This window comes from Sinohyriopsis cumingii, unplaced genomic scaffold (genome assembly GCF_028554795.1).
Source record: "Sinohyriopsis cumingii isolate HCF-2022 unplaced genomic scaffold, ASM2855479v2 utg001870l, whole genome shotgun sequence".
Lineage (NCBI taxonomy): Eukaryota > Metazoa > Mollusca > Bivalvia > Unionida > Unionidae > Sinohyriopsis > Sinohyriopsis cumingii.
In genome coordinates this window covers 565,425-580,270 of record NW_028316076.1, presented here as the reverse complement: position 1 = coordinate 580,270, position 14,846 = coordinate 565,425, and the positions used below count along the sequence as shown (strand labels likewise).

At 34.4% G+C, this 14,846-nt stretch overlaps 1 protein-coding gene across 1 annotated transcript; it reads right to left on the bottom strand.

Annotated features, from left to right (window-relative positions):
• Positions 1-2,891: 2,891 nt before the first annotated feature.
• Positions 2,892-8,199, bottom strand: LOC149771397 (uncharacterized). Its single transcript, XM_089948518.1, has 6 exons — positions 8,102-8,199; positions 7,301-7,438; positions 6,572-6,694; positions 5,312-5,428; positions 4,775-4,916; positions 2,892-3,479 (listed from the first exon to the last, which is right to left on the bottom strand). Exons 1-6 carry the CDS (start codon positions 8,171-8,173, stop codon positions 3,352-3,354), a joined length of 720 nt encoding a protein of 239 aa, XP_089804644.1. The 5' UTR covers positions 8,174-8,199; the 3' UTR covers positions 2,892-3,351.
• Between the last annotated feature and the right edge of the window lie 6,647 nt (positions 8,200-14,846).

The window sequence follows — 14,846 nt, the reverse complement described above, 5'->3', positions numbered from 1 at the left end:
CTGAATCGTCCCACATAACTACTTCGGTATGTAATGCTTTGACCGTGCAACAATTGGCATGAAAAGATTTCAGACCATATACTGTACTCGTGGAAATAACGATGCTCTAGTGGCTTTAAGTGTGCATATTCCTTATTCCGTAAACTCTCCCCAATACGAGAGTACGGTCTGGATTGTAGACTAAAAGCTACTTTTTGTAACGTGATGTTAATTTTGAAGGATTGTAATCCCTGTCATCCTTCGCTCAAAATAGAGTACACAAAATAGGATATCCAAAGAAAATGTATGGAGTGACCGACAGCGAAGACTGACAAAAACCAGCAGGTTTAATGAAAAGAAAGCCAGAAAAGCACTTTTCTGAAGTTGTCCGTTAGCATATCTCTGTATTTCCCACACCTACACGGTTGTTAAGATCCTTGACTTTGGTCATCTTGGACCCCTCTGTTACCGATAGTAGTTATGTATTGAACATTCTCAGAACTGTTTCTACTACCATTTATTGGACATGGTACAGTGCAAGTGGAAAAAAGATTTTTGATAGAATACTATGTTATTAACACATTGTATTGTATTTCCCAGGAAGGCAACTCATTGATTCATTCAGGAAAGTCTTTGGATTATTGCTTGATATCTTCCACACTCTCAAATGTCATTCAAGAAGTCCTTAAACCAACTACCGAGTCTACTAACCATTTGCATACTCAGGGACGGTATCACGTCCTTTCCTACATTGAAGCTGTATCTAGTTTGCATCTCCCGTTTCGTCATGACCTATCGTCTTGATTTCGATTGATTGAACAACAACTTTCCTGATCGATGAGGCCAACAAATTGAGTGTGATGTAAGATGTCTGAATATCCACGACAAGTTCTTGAAGGAGGCTGCCAAACTCTGGATGATATAATTGGCCCTCTCTGCTGATTTCACAAGTTGATTAATTGCGGATGGATTGAGTACCACCGAACTGGCGAGGCTGTTATGATGTCATTTATAATCTCTGCCATGATGTAGTGTAGTCTGGCAGAGTGAATCGCATTTTGAAGTTGTCGAACTAGTGTTGAATAATGTCTCTAAAAGTCTTTGGCTCATGATACTTCTAAAGAATCAGGGTTATCAATTTGTGTGAAATACTGCCATATGTTCTTTGCCTTGCTATGGTATTATACACGTGTTCAATGGTCTTTCAAGATGGTCAATTACCTGTCCTTGATGTCACCATTCTTTTCACGGTTGCTACTTAGTGTTTCCTTAAGGACACGGATCCATGAGATAAGGCAATATTTACAAAAAGTCTTATGTACTGCGATAAGATAAAGGTACCCTTTACTCGATCAATTGGGATCTTACAATTAAGGCTCTGGAGGAGTACGTCAGCAGTTAATGAGACTTATCTCAAACAGATTAGCTTTTCCATCGCCCCACTCTTTTTAAATTTAGCTTTTAATTAGTCACATTTCAACTTTCCGATATTACTTTGTGACAAAGCATCAGCTAGTTTCAGGTAATTGCCTATTAGCTAATGCTATTTCAGGGATAAAATGTTAATTTGATGGTGTTGGTGACAACCCTATAAACTGCGCCAAATCATCATTGCTTTCTTGTTTGTTTACGTCACCAATTAGACTATTTTACTCTTCTAGTATTATTTATATACATATTTGCAGGCGACAATCATATAATGTAAATGTAAAGTATGTACTCTGTATTAAGGATATAAAACGAGATGTATAAATCTTTGATTAAAAAGAAACAAGGCTTGCCGAATTTCTTTAAAAGAAAAATGTATCATTGATAGAGAATGCATACGGTACATATATTTTATTTATATTACATATAAATACGTATATTTGCCATTTGAAAGGAGTTACGATTTACTACAGGCAGCTGTACTTTGACCGATTCAATGAACAGCTCACATCCCCAAGAGTGTCCGCTACAAAATGTAGTTCTATGCCTGTTGTGGCTATTCACAATCATCTTTGCATATTGATAAGTTGATCCTTTTCTTTTCTTAGTTTCTATTGTTCTTCACATTGATTAAATCAATATAATGCACATTACGATTTAAACATGAAACATGGTTTTAATGATGAAAGTAGAGCAACGCAAACGCTGGGTTAGCAACGCCATTCACTTAAACGACTTGTCATTCACGTACCAGCGCATGGAAATTAATGTAGGACAGAAACTAAGCGAAATGTCGAACCAGCCAGAGGTAATTAAAATATTTTAATATATTTATAGTTGCTGTAGTAACTGTACCACTGACTGGTAAGCCTCGTTTCCTTTCAATGAAAAATGTTTGCATCTCGTGGTATATCAGTGATACAGCGTACAGTATGTATGTATGTATGTATGTTTGTACGTATGTATCTATATCTATCTATCTATCTATCTATCTATCTATCTATCTATCTATATATATATATATATATATATATATATATATATATATATATATATATATATATATATATATATATATATATATATATATATATATATATATGGAGAGATAGAGAGAGAGAGATAGAGAGAACAGTTATCATATAGTTATATAGTTTTGTTCGCAGGACCTGGAATCAAGGCTATGGCTGGATCTGGTGCTTTATAACCGCAGGTGTAAATTTTGGTATATCCGTTATATCTGCCACCTATATCTGAGATACTTTTGCATAACGTTCTAGTGTTCGGTCTTGTTTTGTCCCGTATATAAGAACATTAAAATTTCTTTAGTGTGTTTTGTAGGTCTAATGGGCAGGCTAAGGGGTATTTTGTATTTTTTGACTGGATATTGGGAATACTTTATTCATTATGTAATTCACAGTTCTGTTTTTTTAAAGTGGAAAAGATGTGTAATCACAAATTGTTAAAAGAATTGAAACAACAAGAATATTTCAGGATTTTATTTTGGGGAAATAACAAATTAGATGTTTACCTTAACGAATTAGCATTAAGGACACAGCATAAAACTAAGAATCAATGCAATGCATATTCATACTTTATCATTACATATGATGCATTGGTTTTAACGACTAGAACAAAGAATTTGAAATCGCAATGTGTGAATTAAATTGCAAAATATTGGTTTTGGTTCTAAATTTCAAAGAATTACAACTAGTTTGAATTTTAATTTGCAAGAACTGGACAAGATAAATTGATTATTTCAAGTTATAACTAGCATGTCTCTGTGAAACACATTCTAAAGCTGCTATTACTATTCGAGACAACGACAGACTGCCTCATCAAACATTTTGTATGCGTCAGTACAATATACATAGCGACGTTACATTAAGCAAATGTCATTCCAATAGTGCTTTGTTTACAACTTTTCTAAAGTCAAACACGCCACTAGTAGCAATAGAGCCACCTGTACCATGTATAATAACAATACCAATAGTCGCAATATTCTAGAGCATAATAGTAGTAGTAGTAGCATCCCCTCTTTTTTCGGGCCAGTGATTTCTCGTCGACGCAGTCTGGAAAAAAGAAGCAATTTTGGAATCTGAAGTATGCAGGCTTAACCCCAATGCAGTCTGTAAGTAGGCATATATGACAAAATAAAACCATAAAATCAGATGAGATTGAAATTATATATATATATATATATATATATATATATATATATATATATATATATAGAGAGAGAGAGAGAGAGAGAGAGAGAGAGAGAGAGAGAGGCTAGAGTCTTGCATATTATTGTTGAAAAGGGCCTCCTTTATTTAGTGGTGGTTATCTATGTCATAATATCGTAACCTTATTAGCCTTTCCTTTATTAGCATAATAACAACAAAGTGAAAGCGAATTGGTCGGATAACCGTCTGTTAATACGAGCTCAGATGATTACACTGTTTTGATTCGCTTAAACTGATGCATTTCTCATCAAGCTGTAGTATATCTATAGTATGCAACATATATATATATATATATATATATATATATATATATATATATATATATATATATATATATATATATATATATATATATATATATATATATATATATATATATATATATATATAATGAGATTTGGAGCGAAGTGTATATTAATATTTCTTCCTAATCAATCACCGATGGAAACGTTCAATATATTTTTTCTCAATACTGAATATTGGTACTTAGTAATGGCATTAAGTCATACAGATGGAGTATAGTTATTGCAACTTTGATTTTGGAATGTCTTTAAATTTGGCACTTTTAAAGTTATTTCTTGCTATGTAGATAACGGATTCCTTAAATGGAAATAAGAATGAGTGTGATGACATTGGATACAATTGAAAGCCAACGCGAAGTGTTACTAAAGAATATTTCATAACTCTCCATCTAAGCCTCAATGCATTTTTATTGCATATATCTCCACCAAATTTGCCACCCCCACGCACACCAGAACCATGACGCAGTATTCTCACCCAAATTTTGATACAAATAGTACACAAGAAACAAATTCTCTGACAGGTTAGATATGTCCCTCCTTGATTTCCAAAGAAAACTGGCTGCTTAAGAAAAGTTAAAAAAAACGCGATAACTCTTGTCACCGTTACAGGAAAAGATTCCATTACTTTGTTAAGCATTCAATTTGCCATAAGTCGGACACAAAAACACAAAAATATTAGAGCAAGTCAGTGAGAGGAAAGTGCCAAAAAGTATGTATGTATATGTACATATGTGTATGTATGCATGTATATATGTATGCATGTATGCATGTATGTATGTATGTATGTATGTATGTATGTATGTATGTATGTGTGTATGTTTGTATATATGTAATCACCTGGCTTAGGCACCATCCAAATGACTTCAGTGTCCTTGCATAGCTCTTTTGACATAGGAGAGAGAAAGTCCTTATTCGGTACGACAACACCTGAACTCATGTACTCGGAATTATCTGATGAATTCGAGGGCAAGTCGGATACCTAAGATAACAAAATAAACATTCTTCAGTAAGTTCTATGGTAGGTAAGCAACTTGATAGATAGATAGATAGATAGATAGATACATACATAGATAGATAGAGAGATTGATAGATGATCATAATACCTATATATAATCAGGTGAGAAACAATATATAAATATTAAGTTGTCCCTATCATGTAGCCATTTCATATGTAATTAGTTTGGAAACACAGATCCAGACTGATGGTTGATGTCTTAGTTCCTGACTTCATGGGAAGGGTAAATACACGAAGACACGGTATGCAAATAGGGAACACAATAGAACACCTTATGAAGATGACAACGTTGAGCATCATTCAGCGACTTGGATCGGTTTCTGCAGGGATTATGATAGAATGGAGAGAATGAAACTCACCGTTTTGTCACCAAGGAAACTTTTCATTTTCTCTGGGGAAAGTAAAGTAGGCGTGTTGACGGCAGTCAAGAAGCAGGCTGGTTTTGACATTTTGTCAGGTTTGTATACAAGCAGACTCTGAAAATTGTAATAACGTATTAAAATATATACTTTATGGTAGAAGAGAAGATGAAGACGAGACGGAAAAAATAATAATGATGATGTAGTATGAAATTAACACAGGAAGAATTAATGTGTAAAACTAAAATTAAAATTACAACAGTTTAAACTAAATTAATGGTCTGTACAAAGGTGTATTAACTTAATTTTTGCATGTTTATATTTTTTTAAATTCACATGGATAGATAGATATATATATATAAATAGATAGATAGAGCCGTGCCAGATTTGTAATATTTGTCTGGTCCACAGAATGTAATGAAATTTGAGAGATACATAGAAACAAGAAAATACGTCACTAGTAATCAATACACACACAGGACTTGAATATAAATTCTTTTCTGAATTTGACTTGTTTATGTAAAGTCTCGCATCCTAAATGTCTAGAGTATGATCGAGAAAGATGAATATATTTGGTCTTTTTCATGAAACCCTCGATTAAATGCATCAGGACAAATTTTGGACATTCACTTTGGCCTTCCCTTCTTTACATTATATATCATAAAATAATGGGTTACTACAACTCTCTACGTCTCTCTCGTCTTTAATCTGGAATGTGACATAATATCTTTGATCTGCTTTATTGAACGCGAGCATCTAAAACATCTTGAATCTTAAATCTTTGTAACTTTTCCATTAATTAATCTATATAGATGGATAAAACATGAAAATGTACAATGAGAAATGTTGGAGGTTTTGACTTCAGTGGTGCTGAAAAAAATTATATCTGCACATTCGAGCTGAGACACCTTAAACTGATTGTGAATCATTATATTTCAGAATGGATGTAAATTATATCCGTTTAACACAACATTTTTCCTTGCATTTTTTTGTAGTTTTCTTTGTTTTCAAGTTGCAAGCACTTTTAGATTTAATCGAGACTGCACGCAATTAACAAAGTTAATACAATGATTGGGAGATGGCTACGTTTAATTGAATACGAACTGGCTAATTGATACCGGAATAAGAACAAAATGTCGAATACATTTAACAACCGCATGACGCGATGTAACATCTGAATGAGCTATTTCGCTGATGTTGTATTTTCAAGTACTACTTTAATTGCCGTACTGCTAAAAAAGGCAATAGTATTGTACACACCTTATCAAAGTCGAATACAGCTGTGCCGGTTCCTGCAATTTCGAATTTTTCCTCTTTTGAAGTGACAGTGACCTTCTGTGAACTTGACTTTCCGGATTCGTCCTTATAGGGAAGCCATGCAGTCTACATGCAAACAATGCAACAAATAGTAAATAAAATTTTTCATTTAATTGCAGAAGACATTACTATAAGATTAAAAAGAGTTTTATTAGCACCGTTTATATATAGAAAAATGGTTGGAATCGTAATGGTGTTAAAACTAACGGTTTAACTTGTGGTTTAATTTGTGTTATTTGTGAAGATCAGCTTTGTGTTTAAAGAAACTTTAGTTATCGTAAACGTGCAGGCAAGGTAATTCACAAAGAAAAGGTTTAACCAATTGGAATATCACGAATTTTGTGTTGTGTAGGAATCTTTGGTAACATACATGGTTAATATCAACTGTACAGAAAATGACACAATCGCAGGAAATCAGTTACGGATGCAAATCAGTGGTGAGGCCAAATGTTAGACTGAGGATTGTAATTGTCTTATGATGAATTATTTGCATCAATGTTTTATACTTTACCAATACTACCTGAGAAACAAACACGTTAAATACTAATACTAATTCTAATAAAATATGAGTAACGAAAATCTACATGAAAGATACAATAAGCTAGAACAAATGATAAATAAAGAACCAAATAACAACAACTGTAATGTTCTAGAGAATAAGGTCAGCTATACCTTGATAGTATCCTCTGCCTGCTTTCCTACTACATACACAACAGTGATGATAGCAGCAGTCACGACGACAACAAGGACAACAACAGATATGACTATTATTTTAAGCCTCTTTCTCTTTTCTTGTGCCTCTTCCGGTCTCTGCAGAATTGAAACATGTTGATATAGAGTATGCACAATTGCAAGACAAGCAAATACCCAATATAGTACATGAGAAGAAATCCTAACAAAAGATAATATAAGGTTTGAGAAAAAAAGTGCGTTGTTGCTTGTCTCGATTTTGAGATGGTGGAGGTTTCTTTTTTTCTCTTCAAAATATTTTGAGGATAACTTCCACTGTAAGGAGATGGAAACGAACCCATTATATCATATTTCAAGTTTGCCTTCAAGCCTTATTGAAACCGGGTTACCTCACTTCACACAGAACAAATGTTGGTACCATTAATGTGGCAGCAGGTGCAGCACAGCGAACTGCATTTTAAATTTTCGTGAATAAAATGTGAAGAGATCAAGCCAAACAAAAACTAATAGTCGAAAGGATATTATTATGTTCAAAATAAAAGCAATGCTTGCGTATATAAGCTAATTGAAGTTGCAGATCCAATGGGTGGCACAATAAGACGTTAACGTTCATTCAATCAACCCAGTAAAATCCTTTTTAATGTTTTCAAGCTAATAAATAATTGCTAGCTAATACATTTGTCTCATTTGAGAAATTTTACCTTCATTGAATCATATGCATATTCGTAAGTGTCCAATGCTATCAAGTGAACACTAGCTTTAAATCAAATTTAAAAATCTAACCTTTGGTTCTGAAACTGTTTGCACAACAACTGTGCTTAGGTCTGGCTTGGAGTCAGTTGCCATCGATTTCATGATGCGAAAGTCAGGAACATCAGATACTTTTAGACAGCAGGATGGTCATAGGTACATTTGACTAGAGAAGACCAGTATTTATACCTAGAAATAAGGGCGTGGTATGATACTTATTTCAGTGAAGGCAAAGTTTGATTGGTCTCCTCAACTAGGAAATCGTAACTGCTAACTGATTGGATAATTGTGCAAAAGTGGAAAGCTCCAGTTTAAAGAAACGTGGGTACGTGCGTTGTGATAATTTTTACAGGTTGTAATCTAACATGTTGTCGCCAGACATCATTATGTGCAGCTTACATGGATTTTTTTTTCTTCTCAGCTAAATTTAAAACGTATGTTGAAGTAAAGACCAGAAACACGTCGAATGAAATACATCAGGGCCACAAATTCTTCCTTCTGTTCCTCGTTATCTACATTGTCTGCTATTACTTCTTCAATCATTATAATCCTGCAATTGAAATGTTCATAATATATATGAGAATTGTATGTCAACTGTTAGTGTAAATACTCAAGAGTGGAAGGTTTCTGCAAGGAAGAACACGCTGTTTCATGTGTGCAATTTGAAAATCTTCTTAAAGTGTGGGTGAGTTGCTTGCGTTCCCAAATGTTCTCCAAAAAACAGCAACAAAGTAATCAGAACTATAATAATGAAACTGACAATGATACGTGTTTGCAATTACACTCCAACTATGAGCAATGCATTTTAATAAACTTGTTTAGTGTTTCGTGCTTGTCCATCCATATTGGGATCATGTCGCAATTATCTTAATGAAAGGAATCATTTAATATAAACACGTGACTACATATAACATAAATTACACCAGGAAAGGAATACTGTCGAGATATCTGAATATTTTAAAGTGTTTTGAAAACGCAAATATATATCTTTTCTAAATTTGTATTACGATTATATATCAGTTGCAAATGGTTTCAAAATAGAAAGACGTAGAGATTTATGCAGTCTATGTATTTTATTTCTTTACTCAAGGTGATTTTCAGATACATGGGAATCGATTTTGGCCTAAACTTTTATGTCTGCAATGCGCAAAAAAACAAAAATACTTTTTGCGGTCTTTCATACATAGTAACACAATAAAGACTAATTGTACCCTACAGCAGGTATCGAACGGTTTTGGGTAGATATAAGCCTCCTAATTGCAATTTAGCAAACATCCATATCATTCATATTCCTACCAACGTAACAAAGATAAAGGCATTGAATGTAACAATGAATATTACATTGTTTCCAAAAGACGTTTGGGATTCTTTAATCGTTAGAATACTACATTAACTTTCAATGAATGGGGAACTCGTTGCATTTTCAAAACAAAGAAATAAATGTTTATTTCGCAATACGTTGGAAAGACCAAAACTAAAATGTTCAAAATCTACCTCTCCGATGGGTATTGTAATCAATGTATACGATGTTTACTATTTCATTATATCGGTCGAGAATTTGCCAAGGATTATATGACTTTTCAATTTCTCAACCAGGAAGATGTGATTCGTTTATCTGGAAAGCAGCGCGTATGAATACATTTGAAATAATGAAGGAGAGCATTACATGTATCTGATCCGCATGAAAGGCATGAATGTGTTTCCTTTAAATGTACATCCTTGAATAACTTTGAAAAAGACAAAATTATATAAGTCACTCATATTTCTCAGCAAATATTATTTGATCAGTAATGGCATGGTTTCTTCCTATTTAATTACACTGGTCCAGAATTGTTTGGTCGTCGTCAGCTTCAGAGATAAAATGTACTTTTTATTATGCAGTTTGGTGTGCTGAATGTAAATATGACAATTAAAGCAACTCATCGGGAACTGTTTCCAAGATATTTAAGTTTTTACATTTTACGTGTACTTATATTGTGTTGATAGTAGAGTTTTAATCATAAAATGGAAACCTGTTTTTTTTTCTCATGTTTTTGTGACACTTTAAAAACAACAAAAGGGTTATATACGCGGTAAATCAAATGTATTATTTAACAAAAGGCAAAAACTTTGTATATATAAGTACATAGTTTTGTCTTTATTCACTTTCTCCTTGGCCCTTCTTGGATTGTAGATGAGTGTATAACATTCTCTGCAATAAACGCGACATGTACGATTTACATCCCATTTACGTCCCGTGAGATAATTTGTCATTATAGCATATCCTGTGTCGATTCTGTGCCCTGTTTAGAAGCAATGACTGAGATAACTGATTATAACATTTCTCTTCTTTATAGTATTGATAATTATCAATACCCCATTTGTCGCTTGTATTATGACAAATCCAGGTATCCGGTTTCTTTCTTGTAGTAGGAAAATGTTGGTTATCAAAAAATGAATAGCCACAAAATCTCAGATTACCTTTCCTATTATGAGCATGCATAATAGTGATTTGTTTACTTCAAGTACTCAAGTTATGCAAGGATGCAATCGAACTAGCATGTCGCAACCAGACCCCAAAAAATAACTTATCAAACAGAAAACTTACCCAAGTGGTATTAGTGTTGAATATATTTATTGAATTTTAACTTAAAAACAACTTTTATAACAAGCCAAATGTATTGCTGGTAGAAGAAGATGAAGCGTTCCTGAGAAAGGTATGAAAACTACTTTGTGTTTGTACCGTTTACAGTGTGAAAGGCACTATATGAGACAAAAACATGGTTAAACCATAAATTGAAAATTGCAATTAACCCATGAAGTAAATGCTGAATGAATTGCTATTTTCATTTCCTCGGAATGTTTTTTACGTTTTGTCTCAAGTATTAATTGAATAAAGCAAATTGTGACGATAATATGTGAGGTTGAAACTGAAGTTGTGAGAATTGTTTTCGTACACGTGAAGCTTTCGGTAGGATATCATAGCGCAATATTCAGTCCTGTTTGTACTGGATAACACCTTTAGGTGAACCTCAACCAAATATGTTCACGTACTTTACCACTGATTTTGCCGTATATATTTCTCGGAGCGTGTGCAAAATAAACATTCATGGAATATGTAAACATGAGTATTGAATAAAATACATAATCATCAGTATAAATATATGTATAATTGAAGTATAGAAAATTCAACCCATTTCTTGAAATACGGTACTGTATGCCTACCTGAACTGTGTAATTTGTAGATTAACTGGACACTATAAATCGGACACAAGTGTAATGAACTTAAATTCATATATAATATGCAAATTAAACATTTTTACGAATTGACCGTTGACAAGTGACATTAAACACCTAATACTGTTGTATAAATATTGGACCGATCTAGCGATAGGACGAACATATAATGATCCAACTTGTGCGTTCTGACTTCGTTATTGGTCTGGAACTTTAGTAGACCGATTCTACTATGGGCCGAACCTGTCTCGGAATCGACCAAAAGATGCATTTTATAGATTTTTTGATAACAAAGTATAAATAAACAAATAAATAAATAAATAAATAATTAAATAAATAATAAATAAATAAATAGATAAATAAGTAAATAATCATGACATGTTGCCTATTTTGTTCGCAATATGCCTTCTATCATGGCTGAGCCAATGTCACCTTAGTCACGGAATAATTTGGTTTGGAACATTATATTATCAAGAAATAAATAGCATTGTGGTCCATATTGCATTTTTGTGGTATCCAATTGGAAAGACAGGTCACAACAAACCAGAGACTAAAAAAATTGGATTCATCCAAAACGGTATACTAAAATCAAGCAGTAAATATTTGAAAGTGAATGAAGTAAAAAAGAACTGAATTAAATATCACGAGGTCGATGTAATATTTAAAGAGACGGAATCATTTTATTTTGATTTTTTACTTGCTAATATAAGACTGATTTTAAATATATCAAAACCTAAACAAAGTTTGCGCGGCGAAATTCCACTTCATAAATGTTCTAAAAAGTAATGATTTCACAACATGTTTCACAAAACTGTTTAAGATTAAAAATGAAAGTCCAATACTCAACAATACCTACATAGTTTCAACAGGTCGCATAAAGCGGGTTGACGAGAATTAAACCCAGCTTATATTCAACATCTGTTATGTAATGCATAGAAAGAGAACAATGCGAAACGGTGTAGTAGATTATCCGGTGGGTTATATGCGTGGAGTTTATACAGTAAAGTGGGTTACCTACGTGGAGTTTATACATTAGAGTGTGTGCAGTGCGTGGAGTTTATACGGTAGAATGAGTTAAGTGCGTGTAGTTCATACATCACATTGGGTTAAGTACTGGAGTTTAGGCATTACAGTGGCTTTCGTAGTCACAGAATAAGGCAAGACAATAACTTGGTAATGCATATGGACACACAGACAATTAATTTTACTATATGGTCTCTTCATTTGTTTCTCAACACTGACCTTTCCACTGTGTGACAATCAATACAAATCATATGTTAATCTAAAATACCTTCAAAGATGACGGTACGGTGAAGTTCAAGTCAAAGGTTGACCTGCCTTTGTTTGAGAGGCTGGACTGTCAACAGAGAAGCATGTAAACAAAACCTAGATTTCACTTCCGGATCATCACCAAGGCCTTATCACTCACTGTGCACTGTCGTCGAAATACACACGGAAAACAACATCCTGAGCTGATATTCTCAAGAATAAACAATTACCTTTAACTCCCTACCAAATATGCATAAATCTGACTCTTCTATCACCACCAAAATGAGAAAGGAAAACATGTTCCAAAAATAGACTAGAACTACATTCGTTCATATTGAACTGGAAGTACTAATTGTGACTAACTGTGACCTGATTCCATAAGAACGATTCTGTGTAATTAATTTTCGTAGAAGCGTATTTCTTCTTCATAATACCTCGTCTAATAGTGACTGAGTAATACATGCATCTCGTTGTGAGTCGCTCGCAACGAGATGGTAATATTTCATGATGCACACGGTTACTTTACCGTTGGATACTGCACGTTGTTATTGTACTTATAGGAAGGATATTGCTAATGCAGGGTGGTAAAGTACGTGGAGATTTTAAAGTACAGTGGGTTACCTACGTGTAGTCTATCAAGTAAAATGGATTACGTCTTTTCTTATAATAACATGAAACAACTTTATATACAGTTAAAAGTCAATGATCCGCACATCATTAACGCATGTAACAATCTCTGTGACAGTGGTTATTCTAACTGACTTCAATTTCCTTTCCTACTGCATCATCTACATATAACTGTACTTCTGAGATTGCAAATAACCGTCTTTCTTTTCAGTGGATAAGATACTGTACTTTACGAAAGGATGACATATACTAATGTGCTAGTCGAGGTATTAAGAATAAAAAATTACTCTCGGTAGCGTTGGATGCGGGAGGTTGTGGGTTCGATATCCGGCGAAGTCATACCAAAGTCTTATAAAAATGGTACTAACAGCTGCCGCGCTTGGCGCTCAACATTAAGAGGTTAGTGTTGGGACTGATTGGCCTGGATTCAGGATAATGTTACTGCCTGGGACATCATGTTACATGTCTGCGGCATGATGCCCAAGTGCTAGTCATCACTGTAAACTGCCACACTCCAGACATCGTAGCTAATCTTACTTAAAAACTGTTAAAACTACGTAAAAAATCCAAAGAACACACATACACATGCCCATAAATTAGAGGCCGATCGAAACTAAATTTCTGGTTTAGGCCGAAAACGAGAAAAGACCGAAAGTTATAAATTGACTTTTGGCCGAAACCAAAGCCGAAACGGAAAGTTTAACTACACCTTCGGCCGAAACCGAAACCGAAAGATAAACTGAAGTTGCCGAACACAAGATTTATTAAATAGGCCTGGGTCATGATGCAATGCTACACTTCAACAACTGAGTAGGGTAACATGTCGACAACGATCAAGTCCATGATGCACTTATCAGTTCGCTGAACTGCAACGTGGTCATCAGGCCAGACCATTCTGCTCTCGACCATTGATGTCAAGGACGTCTGCACAAAATTCGGTAATGCATGTTTAGTCGCGTTCTCTTCCATCGTCATCTTTTTCAAGGCACGCTCTGCTCCGTCGTTCATGGACCTCTTGAGATACGTACCATGGAGCTCCTTGTGGCAGCTTCCCAGATGACCTTTCATGCCTGAAACTGTCTGAAGTCTTGGTTTATCGCTGCCAAGTGATAACAGTTTATTGCATTCTTTGCACTGCGCCTTGCTTGCATCAGAATCGATTTTTGTGAAGTAATCCCACACTGCATTTTTCGACATTCGTTGCGGTGATTGACTAATCCGTTTATTATTAACTTCAATTTTCTACTTCACACAGATTAAATCGCTACAGTTTAACTGACTGAAATTATCAATATTGTCAGACTTCGAAATCTCTGTATTCAATACGCAAGTAGACTGAAATGCAACAGTGCCTAGAATTGCCTAGCGCTGACTGACCGGCCGACAAGCAGAGTAATAGACGCAGCACTAGCGTTGGATTCTGAAAGTTAAAATAGATCTTCGGCTGATGACTGAAAGTCAATATCAGTTTCGGCCGAAACCGAAAGCAAACCGAAAGCTAACATTTTGGCTTCAACCGAAACAGAAACTATGCCGAAAGAGACCATTTGCCAACTTTCAGCGCCGAGACCGAAACCGAAACCGAATTTCGGTCGGCCTGTACCATAAATACTTTATTTAACAACTGGTCAAATTATGTTCAATGGTGATTACAACTAAATTATGG